The 15,872-nt window shown below is 43.7% G+C and overlaps 1 protein-coding gene across 1 annotated transcript in view; it reads right to left on the minus strand.

Annotated features, from left to right (window-relative positions):
* LAMA4 (laminin subunit alpha 4) overlaps positions 1 to 15,872 on the minus strand; it is a 163,967-nt gene that overhangs the window by 132,920 nt on the left and 15,175 nt on the right. Inside the window, exon 3 of the mRNA XM_088460491.1 lies at positions 2,714 to 2,841. Coding sequence (XP_088316617.1) covers positions 2,714 to 2,841 — 128 coding nt within the window. The remainder of the gene's footprint in view (positions 1 to 2,713; positions 2,842 to 15,872) is intronic.

Below are 15,872 nucleotides of genomic sequence, written 5' to 3' on the forward strand. Positions count from 1 at the left end.
CGTGTACCCCGCACACCCTGCACCCATTATAGATACGCCCCTGATGCGCTGCTAAACATTGTTCTAATCTATCACAGTTTGTACCACACCCGGGTGCATTCAGTTATGGATTCTGGTTCGGCAACACTGATTCATTCCTGACAGACTATTCTTTAGTTCAGTTCCAGTTCTCTTTGCACATAAATGGTTATGCTTTTACATTATGTGTATCATCCTTCTTTGTCCAAACCTATAGGTTTGTTTTTGTTGCAAACAAATCCAGTATGATCCACACTGATTTTCATTACATATTATTTAATTCACATTGCTCAGAACCTGGGGTGTGCCCTATTGTTTTTATACTCTTCATTTTGCCTAATGACTTGTTAATAAGGCATAGGGGCTGATTCTGAGTTGGGGGCAGTCGTGGCCGACTCTGTGTCTTTTGCCACAGTCATGTGACTTTATGCTAATACCGCTACAATGCCCTTCCCTGGTGTATATCTATGCTTCCGAATGTGCAAGGACTGAGATGCCCACTTGCAGCTTCTATAGACGCTGCACTACCATCTGGTGCATTTTCGACCGCACAATCAAAACTTGCACCAGCCCTATGGTAGGTGCAGTTTCTCAGTCTCCTCTGTGAGTAGCTGTGCGTCTCTGTATGCAACCGCTTTTAGTGACATGCCCGCAACAAGCCTGCAACACTCCAATAAGAAGCAACATCTCCATGAATCTTTTTAGTCACCCCCCTGTTACCTTCCAGTCAGCGTCCATGAATGTCCCTAACATTTCTGCTACCGTGCATCCAAATCTGTACTGCATATCTGTATGTACACAATAGGGCTGCATGAATATCAGAATAGCGTCTACTTAGAATCAGGCCCATAGTGAGAAAGCCATGGCTCATATTCTACATAGTCTATGTTTTGTAAACATTGTTTTCATTGATTAAAAAAAAAAAAAAAAAATGTTTTTGCAAAAAAGATTTTGTGGTTTATATGTAAATTTTAAACTGTAAAGTGCAGAGGAAAGTTCTTATTTTTCACAAGGTCTACGCCGGTAGTTCTCAAACTCGGTCCTCACATGTTTTGCAGGTCACCCAGCAGGTGCACAGGTGTATTCATTACTCACTGACACATTTTAAAAGATCCACTGGTAAAGCTAATTATTTCACTTGTGATTCTGTGAGGAGACATGGAAAACATGCACTGTTTGGGGTCCTGAGGACCAAGTTTGAAAACCTATGGTCTACACCAGTGTTGGCTAACCTTGACACTCCAGCTGTTGTGGAACTATATATCCCAGCATGCCCTGCCACAGTTTTAGCATGCCCTAATAGCAAAACTGTAGCAGTGCATGCTGGGTTATGTAGTTCCATAACAGCTGGAGTGTCAAGGTTAGCCAACACTGGTCTACACCTTTTGTTTTTAAGAGCAATTTAGTACATATAAAATTATAAATTCATATAGATTTAGTCACTTATATTGTTACCTTTATTATTTAATATTTAAGTAGAGAGCATCATATTTATTTATTTATTTATTTATTTTAAGTTAGCCATACAATTTAGAAAATTTACTGTTGAGGTGGAAATATTATCATAGCCAAGAACACACTACATAACACAACATGGATTGCTACATACAGTACAGTAGGCATGAACATGATGCAAAACATAACGTGTTGCTACATAAACATAATCATCTTACAGAACACAACATGGGTTGCTACAAAGCCACAACTATCCTGCAGAACCCATCAAGATCATACTGCAGAACACAACTCATATTGTCTTACAATTGTAACATGTGTCATGCTGTAGATAACATCTGTCTCATAATAACTTGGAATAAATTGGGGGAAATTCAATTGCAGGCTATCCACTGCAATTGCAATTCCAGCTTTAGCGCAGCCTTCCTGGCAGTGCAGGTTCCCCGCCGGTGGAAAAAGTCATACCTGCACAGACTGGCCATCGTGCATGCGTATGACAGAAAAGCCAGCAGATGAGCGGAGGATGCCGCCAATGAGGGGGAAACCGCTGGACCTCGCTGGCGAAATATGCCGCTGGTGTTTAGATTCATTCTTAAATGGGGCCCTTAACATAAACATAAATTTGTATATGATATAATAAAATGTATGATTGTAAGTGCACAACTAGATGGGAGTTCATTTCCCCTCGCCACTGATATTTTTATGCGTGCAATATAAATGCACTGATTGCATATTAGTTTAGTGCCACAAATTATTTTATCTTTGTTTATATAAATTCTGGCTCATTAACATTTACATGTGTCTGTACAATTTATCTCCATAAAAATGTGCACAACACTAACCTAGTAATAAGAAAATATAAAATCTGTGCTGCAATCCAAGTCTAATGTTTAGTAAACCTTAATAGGTTTGTGCTATTCATTTATAAATCAGGACACACTTCACACATGTACTTATGTTACAGTGGTCATCTCCTTTGCCAATTTAGTAACTGGATACTAAAACACAAAGTAAACCTGCAAAACATTCATCAAAAGGTACAACAAAATGTTCCCTAACCTACAATTTCTCTGCCAAAGCTTCTCCATGTGTCCCAAATTATTTATTGTAATTTGTAACTACTGAGCATCCATTTGAAAGTCCTGCTTCTGCCAGACGTATTGAGTGCTGTGTTTTTGATTCTTTCCATAAGTAATTAATCTGATAAAACTAATTATGTACTCATACAAATGTTACCTACTTGTTAGAGCTAAACAGTAGTGGACAAGGACATTGTAGGCAGGATCTTAGAACGCCTTGGGCCACATCAGCCATGTAACCAGTTGGACATCGTTCGCAATGCTTCCCTGTCGTATTTCTTTGACAGTCCTATGCAAAATAAGAATTAAACACAAAAGTCAATATGATATGTAACAGATTATTAAGTGTTTCAATCACTAACAAAAATATAATGAAAAATCTATGATGATCATTTTGTAGTTTTTAGAAATGATTGCGATTACATAGCACATAAACCTGCAACATTTGGAGTAACATTTATTTGCAGATACTGTCATCTACAGCAGAGTCATACAAGTTGTCTGTCTGAGGTATTTGGCTTTCCTGTATTTTATTCCACGTCTACAAATATATGAAATCATATAATTGGTCAGAGTAAATTTACGGAGCTTGGATGAATAGTTAGTTGGACCAGTCCCGGCCCTAGCCAATTTGCAAGATGTCAACTGGTGCCCCCTAGCATGTATATATATATATATATATATGTGTGTGTGAATGTAGTTATGAGACCGCTGCAATACCGACATCCAAATCCCGACAAAGAACTTAAGATAGGTGTCAAAATACCGACGCCTATCTTAATCCCGATGCCTAGGCGAATAAGGTAAGGCCAGGACGCCCTTAGCATTAGCCACAGGGGGAGATGGTTAGGTTTAGAGACTGTAGCGTGGTTAGGACTAGCTTTTTTGGGGAGAGGCTAAGGTTGTGCACAACTGGGGGGGTTAGGGTTAGGCACTAAGGAGCGAGGGTTAGGTTTAGGCACTAAGGGGGGAGGGTTAGGTTTAGGCACTAAGGGGAAGGGTTAGGTTTAGGCACTAACGGGGAAGGTTAGGGTGTGGGGTTGGGTGGGTTCAGGTTAGGCTACAAGAAGGGAGGGTTAGGGGGAGAAGGGGGGAGGGTAAGTATACTTACCCAACCCCTGTCAGGATACCAACCATTGGGGTGCCGCTGTCAGTATGATGACAGGAGACATGCCGACAGCCGGCATTACATACCCATTCCATATATATATATATATATATATATATATATATATATATATATATGCACACTCACTTTCTTCAGCAAAGAAAAAGCCAAAAAAGCACACACGTTTAGATGATGAAGTGTTTATTTACTGTACAAAGACATCAGTGTTCAGTCACGCAGAGCTGGATTAAGGCTTTAGGGGGCCCAGGGCACTTAAGAGTGTGGGGCCCTAAAGAGCATAATTTGGGAAACGGGGATCGTGTTCTCGAGCGCAAGCCTTTGGTTCGATTATTTACGCAAAGGACAGCTACTCCAATAAAAGTTCTCCTTTGTGATGTGAGGACTTCTGGGTTTATGACCCGGGAGTTATACTTCACATGTGCGGCCGCGGATCCCTTTTGAGGAGTTAAGCGTAAAGAAGTGGTAAGTATTAAAAATATGGGTGCAGGGTGTGTGGTGTGGAAACCCCCCTGTGTGCCCCGCACACCCTGCACCCATTATATAAACGCCCCTGCACACACATACATAAACACACTTATACAAACAGACACATACAATATATACACAGTCACACACACTTCTATCCGTAAATACAGTTTCAGACACAACTACATACATACACACACTTACAGACACACTATAGACAGGCAGTATAGTGTCCCTTCCCTCTCACCTTACAAGATACAGGTATACTTTACACACTGTAAAAGTAGCTCCTCCATCCCCTCCTCTCTCCCATGCTGTGCTGGCCTGAGCGACAATCCGGCTCTGCAGTCATGCATTAATACTGCAGCAGCTGCAAAATCCCAAAGTCCTGCTAGAAGCTCATTGGCTGGAGTGTGTCAGGTGTGTGGGCGGGGCACCAAATGTAAACAAACAGCCCTCTGTGCTGGCTGGGCTGTCAGTGTGCGCTGCTATAACGGAGGTAACAGTGTTACCGTAACACACACTAAAAAAACCACCAATGAAACAGTGTAATAAAGCAGCCACTCTACAGCGCGCTGAGCTCCGATTGTGGCAGATGCTGGGGGAAGTGCAGAGCCATGGAATGCCTCTAATGGTGCGTACACACTGGTCGATAAAGTGGACGACTGAACGATAACGATATCGTTATCGTTCAGTCGTACACTTTATCGTCCATTTTTAAACCCAAAAAGATGAGCGATAACGACGACGCGCGTTCCCGTGGGTCGTTCATCATTATCGTTCATCGGGCTGACATGCAGGCCAACCTGACGAGGTTGCTGCATGTCAGGGAATGGGGGAGAGAGCCCGGCGCTGAACGATATCGTTAATGATATCGTTCAGCGACTGTGCTCAATGTCATGAACGACATTGAGCACAGCCTGCCGGGGACAACACTACACGATATCGCTCAGGGAGCATATCGTGTAGTGTGTACCCACCATAAGGCATTCAAGGTGCCCTAGGCATTTGCTTTGAATGCCTATGCCTAGGGCCGGCTCTGAGTTGAACTAGTTAAAAAAAAATTACCTTTTAGAAAATAAAAAAAATATTATTTAATAGAGCCAGACTTGCTACTTACTCAGTCAGCTGCCTATGGAGTGAAGGGGAGAGTATGAACTAATAATAGAGGAGAATCCTGGGTATGTGTCGTACATACTTGTTTCTTATCCTGCAAGATTATCGCTAAGGACTGTTATCAGATAAGCCTACTACTTGTTTTCATTATGAGAAGCTACTTTTAAATCCAAATTTGTATATTATACGAGGGTGGTTCAATAAATAAGGCCTCTCAATGCGTACATTTTTTCAACTCGAACATATACATACAATCCAAAATTTACGATTTAGTAAACTATTGCAAAACATCATACAATAATGTCAAATAATGGGAAAATTATTTCACTGTATAGCGACAGCTGCTGGAACGTGATCTTCAAAATGCAGTCGCAATGCTCAGAAAGTAGTGCCGGCCCCTCGGCTCCCTCAGATTCCTCACACTCCCCTCCTCCCTTCCCAGGCAGGGCAAAGGGCCCAGGATCACCCAGCCATGGCTGCAGGAAGACAGTCTTCCTGCAGCCTGACTTCATGCGGCACAGGCCAGCCTTGGCTGCCTGCACTGCTCTCCACCCAGACAGTGATCGGTGATCCTAACAATGTCTCCCACAGCCTGAGGCTCTGAGCTCCCTGCAACCATATCTCCCTCCAGGCTCTCCCCCTCTTCTAGGCAGAGCCACAGCATTATATTAATATATTAATACAATAACATTTTTTTTTCTAGTTTTTATTTACTATGTAAAACATTTTTTTCTAAATATATCCCCCCAATTTTTTTTTAATTATCAAATTATGTCTTTATAACCGTAATCTGTTCACCATGCTAGGAATGTAAATTAATGAGCCAGGATTCCACCATAGTGGTACCACATGAAATTCTATGTATGTATTTTAGCCTTAAAAATGTTTAATGATGGACATTACCTAATCGTTTGTTTTTGCACAAGTAATGGATTTTGTTTATACTATTAGTTATTTATAGTTAGCAATATTAAAATACACCTATTGCCGTATTTACTTCAATTAAGTATATTGTTTAGGAAATCTTCAAATGATTCCATTTGTTACCACATACTGGGTGTCAGACTTCATGGTGCTTTAACCCCTACAGAAATTCCTCACTACTGACAAGATCATACTAATGTGGTCAGAACCATTGTTTGAACATCACCACACTAAATAAACACAACCGGACTTGCACGGGCCACTGTGTTGAGGATTATTTTCCTTGGTCAAGAAAAAACGACATTGGAGGTTGATGTTCACAGCAGCAAAACCATATATATATAGGATAACAATGGCCATCTGTGATTTACAAACCATAGTAAGATTGTTTTTGGCTTCAGTTCAGCATCATGGTGACTGTGAGTAGTTGGATAACTCACATTACTTCCATCACCACCACTGGAAAGTATTACATTTTATCTCTTCATCACTATTTTTCTAAATGTTTCATAACAACTGTAACAACTGCTGGAAAAAGTGACAATTAAACAGGAAAGTCCCAACCTATAACATAAATATAAATTTGCAGAGAGGCTGTTTTGTGCATTTTTGTATCATATTATACAGTAGTAACTGTATTAGATATACAGTAGTACTTATATTGTATTATGTAAATACTACTTAATTAAATTACTATTTTGCAAATTTGTCCAACTCTAAATGTCCCCCATTAGTATACAGGTGCAAGGGAAGATGAGGAACTGCTCTGACTATATAATTTGGGGAGGATTTGTTAAATATTTGTTTTTATTATTTAACTGGAATCTTCCTTCAAAAACATTATTTGCTCCTGGCCCTTTATGAAATGAGACTTTCAAGCTGCTGGGAGCTTTTCAAGGAGTTTAAATAGATCTCTTATGGGCATGACCTTCTAGCTTTAATAATGCAGCATCTTCCCCTGGAACAGCACCAAACAATGACTCACTTGTTGATTCATATTCTGTTCCGACTTCCTGTTCAAAATGGTTTAATAGGGAATTCATAGTAACTTAAATATGAGAGGAAGTATAGTCATGGTAACTATTTCACATAGTGATAGTCAGTCAGAGAGAAAATCCCAGACATGAACGATATCTGTCCTGCATAGTGACAAATGGGTTCCATGTCTACTGCAATATGGCTTCAGCAATTCCATTTACAGAATCATATTTGTATTGTGCACTTCAAAAGTTTTATTTGTATTTTGGTGATTTCTATACTGACTTAAAAAAATTTAAAATACAGTAATAGTGGAATAAATAACAGTACACATACCTAATGTCATACAGATACAGAAATGTAGTAAGATCTCCGTGGGAAAATTCTATATTTAAGTTGACAAGGTTACCTGACCTGTTTAAAGACTTGTAAGGAAATTATGAATTATGCAGGGCTGCCATCAGAAATGGTGGGGCTCAGGACTGACAAAGTAGGCAGTATAGGCAGCAAAATAGGCAGTCCCCCACACAAATTTTTTTTATAAAATGTTTGCCATCTCTAACCCCCTTCGGTCTCTCTAGCTCAGCCCTGCTGTCCGACTCTTGTCTCCAGTCCAACCCTAGCAAGCCATCCCCAGTCACAGCAAGCCAGCCAGCCCCAGGCCCAGCCAGCCAGCCAGCCCCAGCCAGCCAGCCAGCCACAGCCCCAGCCTTGTTGCTCCTCACAAGCTGCGGCTCCTCTCTATCAGTGGCACCCCGGTCTCCAAAGAAAAAAAACAACTTTATTGCAGGGCTGCAGGCTTTGCAGCACAGCGCTGGCAGTAGGAGCCAGAGGCAGACAGGCAGTGGTAATGCTGGCGGCAACGGCAGGTGGGCACCCCTCTCTGTTCCAGACCCCCTCTCTGTCCGGGCCCAGGACTCCAGTCCTGGCAGTCCCCCCCTGATGGCAGCCCTGGAAACATGTGTTTTAGTTTACGAATGCATTTACAAATCTGCATTGACACTGAGATAGGTAAGGCTTATTTTATGCTTTGTCTAATCCGGTAGGTGCATGTGTAAACCAGCTAGCTGGTTAATGCGTGCACAATGGAACTGAAAGGTTTGACTTGGACTTTCTCTTTCAATAATAATTAAAAAAATAAATATTCCAAAATAATCTATGAATATTTTCAAAAATAATGTGATCAACAAATGAAATAATAAAGATTTTTTTTCTTTCTTGCCATGATGAGATGGCAGAAGAAAGAATACAGCAGTACTTGTATTGCCATGATCCTTGGCAACACGGTGTCCAGAACCTACAGCTGGTGGTGACCAGTTGTTACATAGGGAGGATCCCTATCTCCAAAGAAAACAAAGATAGGCCTTTCTCCATTTGATTAATAGGACCATGAGACTGATTGTTATGCACACGGGTTTACTAGAGCAAGTCTCAGTAGTATGATGAACTTCTACAAGCTAATAAGGTACAGAAATGAAAATCAGGGTCCTTGACTCAGTCTGAACAGTTACTGTATTAACATCAGGGGCGATTTAAGAGAGGAGGGGGCCCATGTGCATCCTCCATGTGGGCCCCCTTCTCTCTGGCAGCGCAGTGGATTCTGGCTTAATGCCAGAATCTACAGCACATGTGCAGATCCCCGGGAAAATGGCGGCTGCACCTTATTAGTGGGAACATCTCTACTGCACATGGGCATGTCCCTGGGAAGTGTCCGCCACCATTTTCTGTGTGATTTTTGCTGCTCTGCAGCGCTGGGCATTCTGGAGACTGCAGAGAGGTAAGTATAACTATATATGGGTGCAAGAGGTCCTGTGTGGTCCCCCTGGACCCAGGGGCCTGTGTACACTGCACACCCTGAACCCATTATAGATGTGACATTGATTAGCATACCCTCAAATGGTAGGCTGAATTACATATGACTCTACTTCATTGTTTTACAGGTTGTATAATATTTGTGTCTACTAAAGGGCAAGAAAACTTATCATTGTACAGATGTGTCCTCATACACTTTGCCTCAAAACGCCATACGGCGCGATATGTCCATTGCGATAAAGCCACGCCGAGAGATGTAGCATAGCTTCTTTTTCTTTTCATTTTGTAACTTATTCTCATTGCAGACACGGCCTATGAACTACATGCATGGTGTAGTTCATAGGCTACAGCGGCTAATGCCACCTTCAGATGGCATTAGTTGAGGGTCAATAATTGTGGCAGCATCTCAACCCCCATAGAAACCAATCGGAGATACCTGCTGCGGTCCCTCCTTAATACATATGGGGGATACTTAATATTTGAGATAAACCCCCGAAAACTTCTGACCCTCCCGCGGCCGCCCTTCCCCTGTCGGACGTTACTGCCACCTTCCACTCTCCCCTTCTCCCTCGGAGGTCACTCCGTCCCACTGACTGCCGCTGCCCACCCTTCCCGGCTGCCACAATCCCCCGGCGCCCCTACAGGAGAAGCAGCAGCACAAGAGGACGGTCCGCCAGACAGAGCTGCGGGGGTAAGGAGAGAGATACAGCTGGGGGGATCTTTATAAATCCCTCTGCTGTGGCTGCCTTGTAAATCTTCACAGGCTGCTGTGGAACTTTTCAGAACTTGATGAATAGCTCTGGCACTTATTTTTTACTTATTTTTGTTTTTGTGAAAAATAAGTGATGATGAATAGGCCCCAAGGTGTCTCTTTATTAAGGGTAAAACGGTTGTCTCGGCATGGTGTAAGTTAGAGGTGTGCATTTTGATTTTCCTGAAAACTGAACACATCTAAACTTTGGGGTTCCGAGTTGATTCAAGCCCCGTTTTGGATAATTTTTGGGGTTTTGAGTAGAACTGAGTCCGAGATGGGGTCTGCTGTAAGTTTGGAACTCGGATTTAAAAACCAAATCACGGGTTTTGGCTTGCGTGTAAACAAGTCCAAAATACTGATTTAGCTGGTTTTTTTAATCAATTTTAAAGAAATCCAAAACTGAATCCGAAACAAAACACATTAGGGTGGTTTTGACAAAACCAAAACTTTAACATTTGAAGGCGATTTTGCAAAAACCAAAACATGAGGCTCCGAGCACATCTGTTTTTTCATTATCCCTGCCACTTAACAATTGCTGAACACAGGAATTATAAGAAATAGGCTAACTAATGCTACAGAGCCTGATTCAGAAAGGATCACAATTGCAATAATGCACGCAGGCAGCTTTGCAATTGCAATCCTTGCAATAATGCAAATGCAGCAGAAGGTGTATGACACCCCCTGCTGCATTTGCTATCCCAGCAGTGTGACGGAGGTCGCAGGCTGGGATCACCATTGCGACCATCGGTGGTTGATGGTCGCGATGGTGGACGGTGCCGGGGGGCCGGACAGCTGAGTAAGCTTCAGCTTATTCAGGCTGGCCGGCTTGTGAGCCCAGAAGACTGTTTACGTCCACGCAGTCTCTGGGTTGGCCACTCCCGAAAAACGGGGCGGACACGCTCCTTTTACGAGGCCACCCCCGCCCCCGCAATGCTCCTTAAATGCCTCTGCCTGTCAATCAGGCAGAGGCATTCAAGGGCTTGCGTTTGATTGAGGACCCATTCTGCACACTTGCAGAATGGGTCCTGTGCACATGCAGATTCCTGATAATTGGGATTCTGCGTTCAGCAGTGCACTTGCCCACAGTCCACATTCCTCAATAAACTCTCAATGGAGACTCTGTCTGGCCTGATTTACCTATCTTTTCTGAAATTGGCCCCATTTGCTAACACCATCTTCTAATGACTCCCCTGCAGCCTTCATGCTTCTCCTCACCTGTTGATCTCATTCTTCTAATGCACAGTGTCCAAGCCTGCAGTAAAATTATAGCGATAAACAACCACTCTTCCTGGACAAGCTCCTATCGAAGCCAATGACTCTGTAATGTTTTTATGTAAAATAACCTTGTAAAATGATTCCTTATCACCTAAAAAGGAATGATACTCCAGCAGAGTGTGTCTGTTCTCCATGTCTTTAAAACAATGTCAGTCACAAAGACATGTAGGACAGTGAGTAGAGCCTTTATGGAGGACTGACTATGGGGCAATGAAATGGTGTAAATCCATAGGTCGGACCGGTGCTCTAATAAGTATATATTATAAAACTTTTGTTTTACAGACACACTTTTCCCACACTGTACTCTTACTTGCATTTCTGGAAATCTGCACTCTCTTACATTCTTTCTTCATTCCTACTTTCAACTTTTTCTTCCCCTATTTACCTCATCCTTACCATGACCATGTTTTCTTCAACTCCCACCTTCACTCAGTGTCTACCTAATATTTTGTTCTGCCCCTTGCTACCACCTTTATCCTATCCCCCTTGTCTCCTCCACTTTCTCTTCCCCTTATCTTCTCTGTTTACCTAACTTCCCATCTTCTCCCATTACTCCACTTTCATTTTCTTATACTCCACCGGGGTCCTACTACCTCACTGCTAATCCCCCTCCCACCCCGCTTTCCATGTCACTTCACCCCACATCCATCCACATATCATTAATCTCCCTTCCTGCCCACCTACTACTGGCTCCCCTTCTAGCACTGGAGACCGCACCATTGCTACACTCTATTCATCTCGGTCCCTCAAATTAATCTCACCTCCATGCTACAGCAACCCTGATAATCTCATTCAAATCTCTCCAACAAACTTTGTCCATCTATCCTGTGCCCTCTGCAATGCCAGGTCAGTCTGTAATAAACTGGTCCCAACCAATGACCTTTTCATCTCCAACTCCCTGAATCTCCTAGCTATTACTGAAACCTGGATTTTACCCTCTGACACCACTTCTCCTGCAGCTCTCTCCTCTGGGGGCCTCAGCTTTTCCTATACCCCATGACCTGGGGATCGCCATGGTGGTGGTGTTGGGGTCCTTCTATCCCCTGGTTACTCATACCAACCCATATCCTCTGAACCATCCCTTACATTCTCTATATTTGAAGTCCATGCTTTACACCTCTTCCACCCAGTACACCTCTGAGTTGCTGTCATTTACCGTCCCCCTGGTCTCCCTCCAAGTTCCTTGACAACTTTTCTTCCTGGCTCCCTCACTTTCTCTCCTCAGACCTTCCCTCCATTATCCTAGGTGACTTCAATATTCCAATTGATATCCCCACAGAATCCTCTGCCTCCAAGCTCCTCACCCTCACATCTTCACTTGGTCTCTCCCTATGGACCGCCTCTCCCTCCCATGTGAGTGGCCATTTGCTTGATCTGGTCTTCACTCACCGTAGTGATATTTCTGATTACTCCAATTCCCCATTCCCACTGTCTGACCATCACCTTCTCTCTTTTAACCTGTCCCTCTCTCCTTCCCCTCCTCTACCTTCAAAAGCCACCATCACTAAGCGTAACATTGACGCTATCGACACCGTTTCCTTTTCTTCCCTGCTTGACTCACTTCTTTCCCCTATCCTCTCTCTCTCTCCTGCCCTGAACAAGCCACTTGCCTATACAATGCCTCCCTTATTTCTGCTCTGGACTCTGTTGCTTCGGCGATAACTACTCACACTCGCAGATCTACTCCTCAACCCTGGCATTCCAAATGCACCAGATACCTGCAAAAGTGTTCACGAACCGCTGAGCGACAGTGGAGAGGATCACGCTCTAAGGCAGATTTTCTCTAATTCAAATTTATTCTCTCATCCTATAGTGCTGCTCTCTCCCTCTCTAAACAGTCATATTTCAAGATCCTCATCTCCTCTCAGTCCTCTAATCCCCAGCATCTCTTAACCGCTTTCAAATCCCTCCTTCACCCACCCCTCCTCCCCTCCCCTCCTTGCTCTATGCCTTTGACTTTGCTACCTACTTTACTTCTAAGATTGATTCCATATGTCAGGACATCATAACATCATATCCAACCAGTCCCCCAGCTCTCCACCTATTTCCAAGATCACCCCTTCCTCATCAACTTTACCAACTCTAACATCCTTCTCCCCTGTATCTGGAGAGGAAGTCATGGCCCTCATCTGGTCCTCTCCCCCTGCCACCTCCCCCCTTGATCCCCCCTCCGTCCTCCTCCATTACCTCTCTCTTTCTGCTTGCTCCCATCTTGCCCACCTTATTAACCTCTCCCTCTCATCAGGCACTGTTCCTTCTGCAGTCAAGCATGCCCTTGTCTCCCCCATTCTTAAAAAACCTACCCTTGATCCTAACCTTCACTCTAACTACTGACCCATTTCTCTCCTCTCTTTTGCCTCCAAACTCCTTGAACGGATTGTCTACAACCGCCTTACCACTCTTCTTTCCTATTTATCCCTCCTTGACCCTTTTCAGTCCGGCTTCCATTCTTTCCACTCCACTGAAACTGCCCTCATGAAAGTCAGCAACGACCTCCTTGATGTCAAATCTAAAGGCCACTATTCTCTGCTCATTCTCCTTGATCTGTCTGCTGCTTTTGACACTGTGGACCACCCTCTCCTGCTACATATTCTTCACTCCCTTGGTCTACGTGACACTGCCCTCTCCTGGCTGTCGTCCTACCTCTCTAACTGATCTTTTTCGGATTCCTCTCATGACTCTTCTTCCCCCTCACAGCCTCTTACAGTAGGTGTTCCACAAGGTTCTGTTCTTGGACCTCTCCTATTCTCTCTCTATACTGCCTCTCTAGGTGAACTCATCAGCTCTTTTGACCTCCATTATCATCTCTATGCTGATGATACTCAAATCTACCTTTACTCCCCTGATCTCTCCCCATCTCTTCTGACTCGTATCTCCAACTGTCTCTCTGCTATCTCTTCCTGGATGTCCCAGCAATTTCTTAAACTTAATATGTCAAAGACAGAGCTGATCATCGTCTCACCCTCACACTTAACCTCACTTCCCACTATTTCTTTATCAATTCATGGAATAACTATCTCATCTAGTCCCAAGGTGCGATGTCTTGGAGTTATCCTGGACTCATCCCTCTCCTTCAAACGCCATATCCAAAACCTTTCACAGTCCTGTCGTTTCCATCTCAAAAATATTTCCAAGATCAGACCCTATCTCACCCAGGATGCTACTAAACCCTCATACACTCACTGGTCATCTCCAGATTGGACAACTGTAACCTCCTCCTATCTGGCCTCCCCAAATCCCATCTCTCTCCTCTCCAGTCTATGCTTAATGTTGCTGCATGTCTTTTCTTCCTCTCCAAATGCTCTACATCTGCCTCCCCTCTCCTACAAGTCCTCCACTGGCTCCCCTTCCCTTTTAGAACCCAATTTAAGGTTCTCACGCTCGCTTACAAAGCCCTCACCCAATCTTCTCCCATATACATCTCTGATCTCATCTCCCTTCACTCTCCTCTCTGCTCTCTTCGTTCAACTAATGCACGCCGCCTTTCATGCCAGCTGATTACTTCCTCCCACTCCCACCTCCAAGATTTTGCCCGCACTGCTCCCCACCTCTGGAACTCTCTCCCACTCCCCATCAGACTCTCCACCTCTTTGCAATCCTTCAAAATGGCTCTCAAGACCCACTACTTCATCAAAGCCTTCCAGCTATCATTCTAACTCCCTGCTACATGCTCCTTCCTCCCCATCTACCCATCTGTGTCAAAGCTGTTTGTCTTCCCCTCCCTTTTAGAATGTAAACTCTTACAAGCAGGGCCCTCTACCCTCTTGTGCTTCTCCCTACTTTAGTTTCATTTACTTCTTACTCACCCCTAAGGCACCTAACACTTGGTTGCTTATGCTCTGTTGCTTATCTGGGTGTTATGGTTGTTAATGTAGCAATATATATTATCAATGTCCTGGTCCTGTATTGTATTGTTCTGTAAGTTGCTTGTCAACAATTTGTTTATGTACTTTTTAAGGCGCTGCGGAACACTTGTGGCACCATATAAATAAATTATAACATTAATAATAGTAATGGGTCCCCACTGAAACCATTGATAAATATACTCCTAGGTATACAGTAAAACATATTACTTTTGGGATGTGGATCACTGTCACTCAGGGGGCCGGACAGCTAAGTAAGCTTCAGCTTACTCAGACTGGCCGGCTTGTGAGCCCAGAAGACTGTGTAAGTCCACGCAGTCTCTGGGTTGGCCACTACCGGAAAACGGGGTGGACACGCTCCGTTTCCAGGGCCGCCGGCCACCCCCGCCCCCGCAATGCCCCTTAAATGCCTCTGCCTCTCAATCAGGCAGAGGCATTCAAGGGCTTGCGTTCCATTGAGGACCGATTCTGCACACTTGCAGAATGGGTCCTGCGCACGTGCAGATTCCTGATAATTGGAATTCTGCGTTCAGCAGTGCACTTGCTGAATCAGACCCACAGTCCACATTCCTCAATAACTCTCAATGGAGACTGCTGTCTGGCCTGATTTACCTATCTTTTCTGAAATTGGCCCCATTTGCTAACACCATCTTCTAATGACTCCCCTGCAGCCTTCATGCTTCTCCTCACCTGTTGATCGCATTCTTCTAATGCACAGTGTCCAAGCCTGCAGTAAAATTATAGCAATAAACAACCACTCTTCCTGGACAAGCTCCTATCGAAGCCAATGACTCTGTAATGTTTTTATGTAAAATAAGCTCGTAAAATGATTCCTTATCACCTAGAAAGGAATGATACTCCAGTAGAGTGTGTCTGTCCTCCATGTCTTTAAAACAATGTCAGTCACACAGGAATGTAGGACGGTGAGTAGAGCCTTTATGGAGGACTGACTATGGGGCAACAAAATGGTATAAATCCATAGGTCGGACCAGTGCTCTAATACA

The sequence above is a fragment of the Taudactylus pleione genome, unplaced genomic scaffold (assembly GCF_031769625.1).
Source record: "Taudactylus pleione unplaced genomic scaffold, aTauple2 ptg000046l, whole genome shotgun sequence".
Lineage (NCBI taxonomy): Eukaryota > Metazoa > Chordata > Amphibia > Anura > Myobatrachidae > Taudactylus > Taudactylus pleione.